The 14,375-nt window shown below is 42.9% G+C and overlaps 1 protein-coding gene across 3 annotated transcripts; it reads right to left on the bottom strand.

Annotated features, from left to right (window-relative positions):
• Positions 1 to 1,418: 1,418 nt before the first annotated feature.
• On the bottom strand, positions 1,419 to 8,841 carry LOC115269794 (uncharacterized). Of its 3 annotated transcripts, none has more exons than XM_062843618.1 (3): positions 8,617 to 8,841; positions 8,488 to 8,555; positions 1,419 to 8,431 (listed from the first exon to the last, which is right to left on the bottom strand). In XM_062843618.1, the coding sequence occupies exon 3, from the start codon at positions 8,270 to 8,272 to the stop codon at positions 1,895 to 1,897; it is 6,378 nt and encodes a 2,125-aa protein (XP_062699602.1). In that variant the 5' UTR covers positions 8,273 to 8,431; positions 8,488 to 8,555; positions 8,617 to 8,841; the 3' UTR covers positions 1,419 to 1,894. The 3 variants fall into 3 exon arrangements, 2 of the variants coding, with proteins under 2 accessions (XP_062699602.1, XP_062699603.1); XR_009995850.1 differs by having other exon boundaries at positions 1,426 to 1,506; positions 1,563 to 1,630; positions 1,692 to 8,841; XM_062843619.1 differs by having other exon boundaries at positions 1,419 to 8,555.
• Positions 8,842 to 14,375: the final 5,534 nt, after the last annotated feature.

Raw genomic sequence — 14,375 nt, 5'->3', positions numbered from 1 at the left:
ATCTTAGGTGAACTCAAGGAGGTTTCAGAGTACCTTTCGTTTGACGCCTTCCTTGAACTTTTACGCAAAGCCATCCGGAACTTATTTTGCAGCATTTACAGGGGATAGACAAAATGATCGGGACAGGCCAAAATTTCACTTTCAAAAAATGGTGAAAGAGCAGTAACTTTTTGAAAAATGCATCGAAAAATCTAAAATTTTTATTGGAAGTTGATCAACTAGGTGTGTAGTACTAGCCAAATTTGGGAAAGATTCTAGAAGAAGTCATAATTATCCGATAATTAACTTTAAACTGTTATATCTCCGGATTCAATGAACTGAATTCAATGAAATTTTGAGCGTTTATGATTCATATAATGAGCTTTAATAATAATAATTTGACTAAACTTTAAGTTATTAATAAGAAAAAAGTAACAGAGGTAATGATTTTTACGATTTTTTTTTTGTGAATTGGTCTAATTTTAATATGCTTCCCATTACTTTTTGTTATTTTGTTACTTGATGTCAAAACATATTCATATTGAAGTCAATAAGAGGGAATTCAAATAAACTATAATCATCATCTCAAATTTTGAAGCAATGTTCAAATTTTTGATGATTTGATGTTATATCAGAAAAATAATACAAACAAATATAAGTCATGAGCGCTCAAAATTTCATGGCATTTGGTTCATTGAATCCGGAGATAAAGTTGGCTATCGGATAATTATGATTTTTTCTAGAATATTTATAACTTCATGTAAAATAGCCGATCTTTCCCAAATTTTGACCATTGATACGCAACAAGTTGATCAACTTCCAGTAAAAACCATTTTTTGAAATGTGAAAATTTTGCCTGTCCCAATCATAGTGTCCATCCCCTGTTGTTATTAAAGCCCAGTTTCGTGTTTAAAAGGAATCATTCAAGAAGCTTCTTCACCGATCCTGGCAGAAACTTTCTACAGTGACTGTCATTTAAATTGTCATTTCTTCGCAACTACGTACTGCGATTGAAGAAAATGAGAACCTTGGGCGATTCAGACAAGAAATTTCTTATGCATCAAGACAGGCCGAGAAATTCCTTCTGATCTGCAAGCAGTGCATAACGCTTGATTTGGTACAATTAACACCTCCCTCATACCGACGCGACTGTCGCACACTGGGGCAGAACGCAGTTATGGACAGACAAAACCTCTACTGCTTTGGATATCCATCCTAGAGGTTTGGTGTCTTTGGAGAAGTGTCTTGTAAGAGTTTTGACAAAAATCTGGTAACTCAATAATTGATCTAGATAAGTTGCAACTGATCTAGATCAGTTTTAGCTTTTTATAGAAGCGTCATAGAAGAAAACTTTCTTCTGCAAAGTTGTTCATTCTGATATTTTTGACATTTCTTCCGAAGACACTTATACTCCATAATGCATACGAAAGGCACAGTGGGCTTGTTGGCTGACAGGTGAATTTTACGACTCAAAAACTTTCGGACTTCTATTTAGCACTCCACTTTTACTGTAGGATTAGCTTTAAGCTGTAAATAGGTTTTATTTTAGCATAAGTTCAAGTGTGCAGTCAGTTTTTACTTACAGATTTTAGTCCATTAATTGTAAATAAATTCACCGTACAGCAGCTCTACGTTTGTGCTCGTTGATTACCTAGTTTTAACAATTTAGTATTAAGTACATGTTCGTGATTGTGTAATACAGTTTTACTTACGTAGAATAAGAACAACGATTAATTTTAAGCACAAATAGTAGTTTTAGGAATTCAAAATAATCAAATTTTAGTTTAATTCACGTGTATCAATAGGTTTCTAGTTCAATAGTGTTTTGACTGCTATATCTAAACGTCAGTCTTCCCAACATCTCCCTCACAAGTATACACTGAATGACGTTAGACGGTGAAGGATGCAGGGTTAATCAATACAAGGTAGGGCTATCGCCAACATTCCCCGACTCGTATTGCTGGAGGCTTCCTTCAGCTGTACCACTTCCGGCGATGTCCAAGACTGCTAACTTAGCCGCTGCACGTTGCAACACTCCACCACTCGTCTGTACATCAGCAACACGTACTCTTCCGTCCTTTCCTGGATATGTCCGAAGTACCTTACCACGTACCCAGCTGTTTCTGACTCCTTCATCAACGATTATCACTAGATCACCGGTTTGCAGTGGTTTAGACTCCTTGAACCATTTCGTTCGGCGACTGATTGTTGGCAGATATTCGCGTATCCACCTTTTCCACATCCTATCGAGGGCCTCCTGAACATGGCCCCAGTTGGTGCGCAAAGTTTTGGATATGTCTACAGGTTGTTTTGCCGGTTGAACTGTTCCACTCGAACTCAGCATAAGGAAGTGATTCGGTGTTAAAGCTTCTTCGTTTTCAGTTACCAGGGGAACATAGGTTAATGGCCTAGAATTGACCATCGCTTCCACTTCGATCAGTATAGTTTGGAAGGTTTCTTCACTAGGAGTTTTAGAAGTAGATAGGGTATTCAAAGCGATCTTAACAGAACGAATTAACCGTTCCCATGAACCACCCATATGTGGGGTCGATGGAGGGTTAAAACGCCACAACGTATCTCGGTTGGTGAAAGTGTCTGACAGTGTCCTGTTGATTTTCCGTAACTCATTCTTCAGTTGCTTGTTTGCGCCTTGGAAGTTGGTGCCTTGATCGCTATAGATCTCCATCGGAGCGCCTCTTCTCGCAATGAAGCGTCTAACCGCCAAGATGCAAGAGTCTGTCGATAGACTACTAGCCACTTCAAGATGTATAGCTCGAACTGTTTGGCACACGAATAGAACCACCCATCTTTTCACGTTGCTTCTACCAATACGAACGAAATACGGGCCGCAATAATCCACTCCAACAAAGGTGAATGGTCGAACGTATGCTGCAAGGCGGCATTCCGGAAGGGATGCCATTCGAGGTACTCGAGGAGAGCCTTTGTTCACGGTGCACCACATGCAGTTCTTTGCGGTAGTACGGATCGCATTCCTCAAGCTGGAGATATGAAACTTCTGTCTGACTTCGTTAACGACAGTCTCGTTGTTTCCATGTGCATATCGTCGATGATACCAGTCCAGGATAAGAGCGGTAACATAATGATTTTTGGGAAGGATTATGGGGAATTTGGTATCATACGACACGAAACGTGCAGCTCCAATCCGCCCATCCATCCGTAGAATTCCAGCGCAGTCCATTTTCGGTGATAGTTTACGTAGAGGGCTAGAATTTTCTAGTTTCGGTGTCACATTTGAATTCCGCAGTTGCTCTCTCTTGATCGCAAAAACTTCGTCCGGGTATGCTTCTGCCTGTATCCATCGAAATATCGCTTCCTCTGCTGCCTGTAGCTCACCCTGCGTCAAATGTGCGCCGTCCTTTGTTTGTTCATGACAAACTTTTCCAGCAACTTTTCCACAGAATCGAAGTGTGTATGCCACCGAACGTTGAAGCCGTTCCCACTTCGAGAATCGTTTGAAATCAATGAATGACGCAGGAACTTCCCGGTGATGTGCATGAACTGCGAGCAGCTCTTCTGTAGAATCCGGCTTCGGTAGTTTGTTGGAAGGCCATTCCGTCTCGTCCTTGTATAGAAACTCCGGGCCAGAAAACCACCGAGATTGCTTATCAAAACATGGGCCTTCGCCCCACTTGGTCGCCTCATCCGCAACGTTCAGCTTTCCTGGAACTTTTCGCCATTCTTCGATCGTTGTTTGACTAAGGATTTCGCCAACTCTAACCGCCACGAACTGTCGATACTTTCGCTGATCTGACTGGATCCATGACAAAACCGTGCTCGAATCGCTCCATAATACTCGACGTTGAATTGGTAAGGAGTGACTTTCTTGAATTGATTTCATTAGTCGACTCCCTATCACAGCTGCTTGGAGTTCTAAACGTGGGATGGATAACGGCTTCAATGGGGCGACTTTGGACTTCGCCGATACCAAAGCACAGCGAAATTGACCATGATCAAAGACTCGAAAGTATGCTACGCAGGAGAAGGCCACCAAACTCGCGTCCACAAACACATGCAGCTCAATATTCTGTAGGCTGGATAGGCTGTAACCTGGGAAATAACAACGTGGTACTGACACTGCGGACAGCCCACGAAGTGCGTGTGTCCATTGGCACCAGCGCTTGAAGATTTCGTCCGGGATTTTCTGGTCCCAATCCACTTTGCTTCTCCAAATATCTTGCACCAAACATTTGCCGTGTACTACATATGCTGCTACCAACCCCAGTGGATCGAAAATACTCATAACGACTCGAAGAACTTCTCGTTTCGTAGGTATTTTATTCCCAACAAGCAGCTGCTCGACGTTGTCCCGCAATGACAGTGAGAATGTAAAGTGATCCGTAGCAGGCATCCACTGCATACCGAGAACTCGCTCTACTCCTGCCACTTTGTCCATGGCAAAGTTCTTGTTATCGCTATTAGAGCTTTCCCCGACTCGTCGAACAACTTCTTCCGAATTAGATAACCAATTACGCAGTTCGAATTTGCCTTTAGCGTGAACTTCTTTGACCTCAAGGGCTATTTGTATGGCTTCTTCCACGGTGTCCTTGCTATCGAGGTAATCGTCCACGTAGTGGTTATGGATAATGGCATCGACGGCTTCTGGGAATTGACACCTCCATTCTTCTGCATTGCGATTTTTTACATACTGGGCCGAGCATGGCGAGCATGTCGACCCAAAGGTCGCAACATTGATAATGTAAACATCGGTAGGAGACAACGGATCGTCACGCCAGACGAAACATTGTGATTGTTGGTCTTCTGGACAGATAAGGAGTTGGAAAAACATCTCTCTGATGTCTCCGACTACGGCAATCTGACGTTGACGAAAGCGATGAAGAACCGACTGGAGCGATGTGAGGAGGTCAGGTCCTTTTAGGAGCATCGAGTTAAATGATACTCCTTCTACCTTTGCAGAAGCATCCCAAACCATACGTATTTTGCCTGGTTTGTTTGGGTTCAAAACTAGTGCTAGGGGGAGAAACCAAGTTCTTCGGGGGTCGAAGGAGTCCAACTCACGGCGTGTCGCTTTACGAATATAGCCCTTTGATTCCAACTCGTCCATATGCTTCTTCACTTTGTCGTTGAGCTCTGCGTCCGTCGACAGCCTACGCTCGAGACACCGTAGTCGTCGCTCTGCCATTGAACGGCTTTCAGGAAACTCAAAATGGTCGTACCGCCACAATAGCCCCGTTTCGAATCTACCAGATGGCGTACGGACTGTTGTGTTCTCCATTATTTCTCGAGCCCGACGGTCGTCATCTGCTTCTACTATAGGAGCGACTTTGACTCCAGTACATTCAACGGAAAAGAAATTTTCAACCAATCTATGCAGTTCATGGTCGGATGGTCCTTCGCAAATGTGAAGCAGTCTATGTTCGGGCGGGTCGTCCAAACCTTCCACGTTGCCGTAGACTGTCCAGCCCAGCTTGGTCTTCGTTGCAACTGGTTCTCTAGGTTTCCTCATCCTCATCTTCAGAGTCACCATTAGGTTGGTGTTATCTAAACCGATCAGGATGCGAGGGACGTCTCCATTGTAGCTGTTCACCGGCAATCCACGAAGATGGGGGAACTGTTGTGCCAGCTCATCGTAACGAAGGGATTGTGGTGGCAAACAGAGGCTCTCCACCGTTCGCACTTCATCCAGCGCGTATTGCTTACCACCAGAAATACCGGAGATATTCAACTGCACGACCTTTGAGTTGGTTTCTGTGCGTGTAACGTTGTTTGTCCACTGCAGGCACAGCGGTTGTACTTCTCCGTCTCCGACTCCTAGCTGATCTGCGACTGCTGTTTCTACCAGTGTATATGAAGAGCCATCGTCCAAGAAGGCTAGCACATCGACTGTCGCGTCTTTGCCGTATAAGCGAACTGGAATAATCCGGAAGAGCGTTGAACGTAGTCCTTGACGATGAAGATTTATCTTAGCGGTCACTGGTGATGATTTTTCGTTGATTGATGAAGGTTCCTGTTGCTCCGAATGTAGCAACTTATGGTGTTTCAACTCACACCCGTCCAATCCACAAGCTGGAGCTTTACACGGCCACTTACCGTGTGTGGTCAAGCAACGCCTACAAAGCTGTAACTGCTGCACTAGCTTCCATCGCTCATCAATAGTACTTTTCTGGAACTTAAAACATTCTTTCACCTTGTGGCCCAGTTTTTCACAGACTGGGCATGGCTTCGCGTGAACCGATGTTTTTTCCCCGATATTGATATCCTGTTGATATTCGGTTTGTCGCTTCGATGTTTCTCCATCGTCGTGCGCGTTTAAGAATCCCTTTTCTTTCACTCTCGACTTGTCTTGTTTTGGTTCGAAATCAGTATTGAAAGAAACGTTGCTGGCGGCAGAAACGATGGTAGACATGAAATCCCCGAACGTACTTAAGTCTACTGATGAAATTTGGTGCTGGTACAGAGCCCAGCTAAGTTTCACACTTGCCGGCAGCTTGCTTACCATTTCTTGCAGGAGGGTAGGATTTGAAAGATGGTTATTCATACCCATTGCCCGAAGATGGCCACACAGATTTTGCACTACGAGACCGAAACTGATTACGCTTTCCAATTTATCGGCTCTAGGTGCTGGCGTAGATCGTACCTTGTTGAGCAGAGAATTTACAATCAGTTCGGGACGACCATACAATGTGCGCAAGGTGTCTAGTACTTGGGGTACGGAGGAAGGGTGCAGTAACTGGTAGTTGACCGCACTAAGAGCATTTCCCTTTAAACAACGTTGTAGCCGCATGAGGTTTTCCGCATCGGTGTAACCACACATCTGAGTAGAGTTGGCGTAACTACTAAAGAAAAGTGGCCAATCCAGCGGATTCCCATCGAACTGTGGAAGGTCCTTCGGCACAACATGCCGAGCTGCAAGTTGCTGGGCAGTCGGACTATAAACCGTATCGATTGGTGGGAAACTCGGCACAACCAATGGTGACGAGATCGGGTTAGGGTAACTTGGGATACTTGTTACGGAGGGATGATGCATGGTGCGAGGAACATTAGCTGATGCTGGCGGACACGAAGAGCCAAGGAAAACACTGTTCGGTACCCTAGGGATGTAAGAGATTGTTGCCGGAGTCGAATTGAACAAAGGTTCCCCGAAGCGTGGTGGATCCACTTGACCCGTCGAAAATGTGACAACGGACGGTTTCGACCTACCTTCACACGGTACCCTACCGTGTATCCCCGTGTCGCACGCATTGGATGGCTGGCTGGATCGACTCGGTTGAGTCTGGTGATTACGCATAGTTTGAAGGCTATCCAGTTGACGTTGAAGATCCCGCACTTGTTGCTCCAAGTTCGCCTGACTCATCAATGCCGCCGTCGAGATTCGCGAATATGCCTTTGATAAGGCTGATTGCTTCGTTGTGGGAGGAGATATCACATCGTCTTCGGTTGTTAGATACTCGGGAACACATGTCGATGTTGGAACTGAGACGGCGTCCAGTTGTCCAGTGGCGCCGACGGATTGAGGGCATTCTGGCGAAGCTACTCCTCCGACAGCTATGCTGTACAACGAGTTCTGATCGGAACTAGGGACAATATGTGCCTGTTCTGCAATATTGGTTGTCGGAGCTGATGTGACTAGTTTGCTACTGGCAACACTATCCGGTGCAGTGGTGCGTTTCGGGATCGTTCCAGTATACGACACGGTAGTCACTGGGGTGATGACACTCGTTGTAACTTCTACCGCGGCCGCATTGATCTGGGTTTCTAACCATCGACGTACCGTGCTACTGGTGCTTCGGTTACTACGTAGACTCTTCCGGCTCACACTATCTCCTACCTCCGTTGCAGACTGCAGTATATTGTACTTCTTGCTTATGTACTCCCTCTCTCGTTGCCACTTTTCTTGGTTCGCTTTTCGCTTCATCTCCAACTCTTCCTGCATTGCCCGTTCACGTAAAGACTTTTCGTGCTCCTCTACTTCACGGATCAATCGGTCTTGCATCTGCTTTTCTTCTTCAATACGCTGTAATTCGAGCTCAATCATTTCACGGATGCCAGCAGTAGAAGATGATTGTCCTGTACGTGAAGATGCTCTAGACGATAGACGTGAGCAGCGTCCGCAGCGGAAACTACGATCCTTCACCGACTCATCCACTCCCACACATGTGAAGTGATACCACAAATCACATGAGTCACACTGCACCATCATACGATCGGCAACGTCTGGCCGATTGCAGGCAGGGCAATTGACATCTTGCATGGATTCCTCCTCCGTAAGCATTCGCACTGTGCAGTTAGCACGACGTCCAGCAGTGTTTGACATTGCTCCTTTTCGCAGATCGAGTGGTCAAAAATCGAATAACCTCAAACAGGTTGTGTTAAAATCTCTTAAAGATTTGTTGGCTGACAGGTGAATTTTACGACTCAAAAACTTTCGGACTTCTATTTAGCACTCCACTTTTACTGTAGGATTAGCTTTAAGCTGTAAATAGGTTTTATTTTAGCATAAGTTCAAGTGTGCAGTCAGTTTTTACTTACAGATTTTAGTCCATTAATTGTAAATAAATTCACCGTACAGCAGCTCTACGTTTGTGCTCGTTGATTACCTAGTTTTAACAATTTAGTATTAAGTACATGTTCGTGATTGTGTAATACAGTTTTACTTACGTAGAATAAGAACAACGATTAATTTTAAGCACAAATAGTAGTTTTAGGAATTCAAAATAATCAAATTTTAGTTTAATTCACGTGTATCAATAGGTTTCTAGTTCAATAGTGTTTTGACTGCTATATCTAAACGTCAGTCTTCCCAACATCTCCCTCACAAGTATACACTGAATGACGTTAGACGGTGAAGGATGCAGGGTTAATCAATACAAGGTAGGGCTATCGCCAACAGGGCTACTTTACTGAAAAAGTCGAAAAAACGATTTTGATCAATATTTTGAAGTGAAAAAAATCGTCAGCGACAGGTGTGTAAACATTTTAGCCATACAGCGCATTTTCAAAAATACTACTAGAAAAAACCAAACACCGCTTTGCGCTGAAATTTTGAACAATTGATCACTCACTGGACGAAATTAATCGATCAAACTTTCAGCGCGATTCGATTTATAGGATTTTTGTAATTTGTACTTATGAAAATGCGAGGTGCGGCTTCGAAGTACCTTCGCCTGAAAAATCGCTGTCGCAGTTCAAAATCGCCTTGGTTTGGGGGAGCGGTAGTGCTACTATTCGTTTTTAAATGGTTTTCTTTAACCAGAACCCAATTCGTACTGGGCTGTGCGCGCGAGCCGCTGCATTCTTCTGTCACGGTCACGTATTTTTTTTTTTTTTGCTCCGCGTTGTTTTCAATATGGCCTCGGTTATGATTTTGTCGTAAAGTGCTTTTGAATTGATATACGGATAATTTGATGAAGACACGGACACGTTTAGTACTTCCAGTGAGCTATTCGCTCTTTGAAGGAAGCACGACACTAGACAACGGACTAGCATGCAACGCCCAGTGGCACAGCCGAAAACTTTTCCTGACAGCTGCGGCGGGAATCGAACCCGCGCTCCTAGCACGATGCGACTAAATGCTTGGTGACACTAGCCGTACGACCACGAAGCCACACGTTTGCGATTTGCGATTGTTATGTTGTTTGCGATTGTTATTTGCGATTGTTATGACAGTTCATCATATTCCCATCGGGGTTCTACTACATTTTCGCGTGATTTTCCTATAGTTTTTAGTAATATTGCTGCTGAATGTCCGGGACACGCAAATGGAAGTCAACAATTTCGTCTCGAGAGTACTGGAATTTGTATTATGCTTTTCGCCTAGCTTTTAACTGAAATCTGAAGTGACCGGCGATGCGTAAATTGATTTTTAACCTACTTAGAAATGTCGCAACTTAATTTGGATTAGTGCAAATTGTAACTCTTAAAGAGATTCAAATTTACTTCGATGCCGCAACTTCGCATGTGCTTCAAGTGACGACTTCGATTTGGTGGTGCGACGATAATATAATTTGGTGAGTCCGTTCCTGTACATCGTTGCGGTGCATAAACTTTGACCGAACGTATCCTTTGGACTCAACGCTTCCACTAAAAACACCCAAATTCACGTGACACCTAGACCACTGACGTAGAGGCATCTGCATACCTACCTTTCTTAGGTGTTCAACTAATCTTCCTTCCCCATCCCTCAGCTGTCGCAAGGACGTCGGCAGGACAGCTCTCGACCGTTGGAGGATTGCGTAAATATTGTCTTAGAGTCAGTGATTAGCCCCAAATCTCTGTGCTTTGGTAACAGACGGAAAGGAGGCAATTCTCTCAACAGCGATCTGGGACTGTAGCACCTACGAATTTGTGCGACTTGTTTAATGCTAATACTAATTTTATACCAGGAGCCAATGCTATTCGGGTAGAGTGTAGTGAATTTCGAATCATCGGATCCGCCGAATCAAAACCATGTGAATTTGTCACTTTTTTTAGTACCAACACTTCCTGTACCATTCTGCCGTGTGCAGCATAGTTGTCCCATGTTCCAAAACAGAAAACTGAGAAATACGCGTTTTAAGTATCAGCCTTGTTTCCTTCTCTACGGACAAGTGTAATAAAAACACAGAGTGAATCTATCAGCATAGCGTTAGAACTGGTATTTATCATTGAAGTATGAACAAAAAGTTCCATCAACATTCAATTTACTATGGCTTTAAAAAAAACTCTGGTGGGACTGTAATGCCGATAAATGTAGTAATTTTCGGGATTTTCTCGGTATAGACTGTCCCATGTTGTAATTTTCATCATAAGCTGTCCCATGTCGATTTTTGCAGGATAAGCTGTCCCATGTTGTATTTTACACATAATATCAGGATTTCCGGAAAATATTCAGGATTTCCTCAGAGATGCTTGGATAGCTTTTTATGCGTGTAAATTGAACATGGGATAGGTTTTGAGAAAAAATAAATGAACATGGGACAGCTTATGGTTTCAAAATTGAACATGGGACAAATTGACTTGATGTTGTTTTAATGGAGTTTCTGAACAATGTATACTAACCAAAAAAATATTCCGAAAGTATAAGTAAAAATAGACCTCTTGATGATAAAAAATCAAAATCGTCAAAAAGTAACATGGGACAACTATGCTGCACACGGCAGCAATTCTGAGCCAGTTATCAATAGTTGCGCAAGATACCAAATCAGATCAGAACATCACCCAAACGTTATGTTTCTAAATGGAATCTATGACAAAAGGTCGAAAGACATAAGATCCTTTTGTCCTATAGCCTATAAATTGAAGAAGGAAAAATTTCTAACCAAAAAATCAAATTAAACTGCCATCAAATACTACATTAACACAACTTGAAATAATAGCCTATAAACAAAAGAAGGAAAAATTTCCCACGAAAATATTAGAAGCTGAAATGCGTATGATTTCTATAACAGCATCACATATAATAATCTCTCAATGAGCAACAACAAAGACTCATCATTTTTTTTCTTCTTATAAGTGAGACACACCAGCTGGTAGCTTGGTCTACTACAATTTTTGTCCCATTCGACCTTTTCTCCCTTCGACCTTTTGTCCTTCGACCATTTGTCGTTCAAGCTTCTGTCCTAAAGCCTCTAAATGAAAAGCAATAGATCTTCTAAAACGTAAATTCGTCCGTTTAGTCGTGATGGAAATGTGGATTCAGAGACCGCATTTACACATTTCGTATTTTATGGGAAACTTTCTTTGGGAACTTCAAAAAGTTCGCTTAAAATGTTCAGTAACATTTCCTCTTTGCCTCATCATATGAACCACTAGTCCCTATCTTCAACCTCTTAAGGACAAACGTCTTGTAATCCCGCAACAGAAGTACATCAGAGCTTCAGACGCACAAATCTCAAGAAGCAAGCTTATAACAACAGTGCATTTTATTATTCTGTTCTTGCTCACTTTTTTTTTATCTGTATTAACGAGATTTTTAGCCCTGGGCTAGTTCATCTCGGGACCCACGTTTCACTTCCCTTCCGAAGGAAGAACTCACATTTTGCGAGTTTATTGGGAGTGGGATTCGATCCCAGGTCCTCGGCGTGGTAGTCAAGTGTTCTAACCAACCAGATCCGCTCCACCTTGCTAACTTGCAATAAGCTTAAAATGAGAAGCTCAGGTGCGCTGGTTTTGTTTACGAAGAGATTTGTGCCCTCAAAGTCGTGAGTAGGTGAAAAAATTGGCCATTTTGGTGGCCATATTGGGATTCTAACAAGTCTGTCCTTAACAATACACCAACATCCTACTTGCTGGTAGTCCATAGTGTCAACTGTTCACTAAGAATCCTTCCCTGGCACAGGGATGACAATTTCTTTCACCCTATTTCTTTATTGGCTACCAGCACTAAAATGTGTAAGACCATAACGTGCCTCTGGAGCCGACCTACTGATACCTGATACCTGAGGACCATAAGTGTCATAAAAGCATAATTTCCAGACCATACCAAAAATGTGTAACAATTTCACATTCACAAAATCAGCTCGTCCTCGTGCGCTCTTGTAGATGCGAAATGTCGAAATTTTTTTGTTTACCAAAATCACTAGTAAACTAGTAGATTTCCGTACAAAAATTATTGCGAATTTCACGATTTTGCGAACGCAGGATTTTATTTTGTGAATGTGTAACTGTTGCACATTTTTTGAGTCGTCTGGAAATTATGCACTTACGAGTAGGTCTTACACATTTTAGTGCTGAGCGGTTTTAACGTACTTGCATTCGACTTAACCCTCGATTAGTCGCGTCTTCGATCATCATCAGTGAAAACTCGCTCACGCAGTGTATCACAAGCGTGCATTTTTGATGGTGCGTGTACTCAGTACAGGACGTGACCGCTTCCGGGTGACCAAGTAACACAACATATTCTGCGATTTGAAACGCTTTTCATTTACCTTGATCTCGCTCGCCAAGGACAACCAATTACATGTAATTGAGGAAACAAGCATGCACTTCAAACTGATGAGCGAAATTGTGCATAAATCGCAAACTATTCACGCGCTGATGGCAAGTGTGCAGCTCATGCATACAAAGGTATTTCTTACTTGCTTATAAAATGTACCGTGCTGCTCCATCGCTCATCTAACTTCACCCATCATCGTCAATGATCCAGTACGTTTTCAGGTGCAATCTACATTCCTAAACATATAAGCATGCATTGCACAGGTAGACACCGTGCAGAGCTATTCATCATGATCCGATGAAAAGAAATGAACCACCCTCTCTTTCTCCGGTTGGTTATTAATTTAAAAATTTCATCTGTGAATCCTTCACGGTACATCTCTTCGCTGCTGCTGGCTAGTCGCCGGACTTCGGCAGAATTCTGGCTTGGCGCACTCAGGTGTTGCGGGCTGGGGTGCCGCAGCGAGGGGAATTTTGTTTTCCCAATTGGTTAGAGTGGAGCGGAACGAGCGAGCAGGTTGGTCGGTCGGTATGTTTATTCAGTTCGCCTGAATTGTATGATGTAATGGCACCGAACAGAAGAAGTCGGTATAGGTACACTGCCAACTTGGTGAGCGGAGGAACAGCGTCGGGCGCCAGCAGCATCAGTGTGACTGGCGAAGGAATGATGGAAATGAGTTTGTTGCATTTTAATGGGTAGCTAAGTGGATCTGTTATTACAAGGTTTTCCACTGTAGCTGAGCACTTTTCTCATTTAATAAGAGCAAATTTTCTCTGTTTTCTTTGGATCGCAAAATTGGGTCACCTCCCCTCGGGGAGTATTTTTCAATGGCCTTTCAAGCGACCCGGTGCATTTTGATGAATGGAGGGTTTCGAAAGTAGTGTTAGCCGCTCAAAGGGTTTGGTGAGGAGGTAGGAGATGATCTTGAGATGCAAATAAAAACACTATTAATGGAGTAACTCAAACTGGGACAAAGACATTAAAGCGGTAGTCTGAGGTGAGTTTTGCAATTCTAGGTGAACGAATTTAAACAAAGTTTTTAAATCAAAAATTCGATGTAGATGTTTTTCAAACTTGTTTATAAGTCAAAATTGGGTGAATCGTAGGTAGATTCTTAAATAAATGATTAAATACATTTATTTGAAAAAAAAAATCAAGATAATACATCAATATTATTTCACAATACTCAATTTCCGGAGATTAATCTTTCAGAACGCGCACCATCAAGCAACTGAAACTGCACCGCGCTCGCGCTGTATACGACGAGCGAGGTTTTTTTTGCTAGTGTTGTACTTTTTACAACAGCGCGCATCCTGAAGGGCTAACAAAACCATGCTTTCATAATACATACATCGGGATTTGTTATACACGGTGGGTGGTGCTTTACGCCCACCGCGATTTTTCGGCTGCCTTACATCCATTTAAGCTATTTTTTGTGTGTAGTTGCATCATATCGTAAAGTTTTTACATATCAAAAATGAACGGAATTCCTTTGGAATTATTG

Source organism: Aedes albopictus, unplaced genomic scaffold, assembly GCF_035046485.1.
Source record: "Aedes albopictus strain Foshan unplaced genomic scaffold, AalbF5 HiC_scaffold_367, whole genome shotgun sequence".
Classification (NCBI taxonomy): Eukaryota; Metazoa; Arthropoda; class Insecta; order Diptera; family Culicidae; genus Aedes; species Aedes albopictus.
The sequence above is the reverse complement of the archived record's forward strand: the minus strand, read 5'-3'. Positions and strand labels throughout refer to the sequence as shown.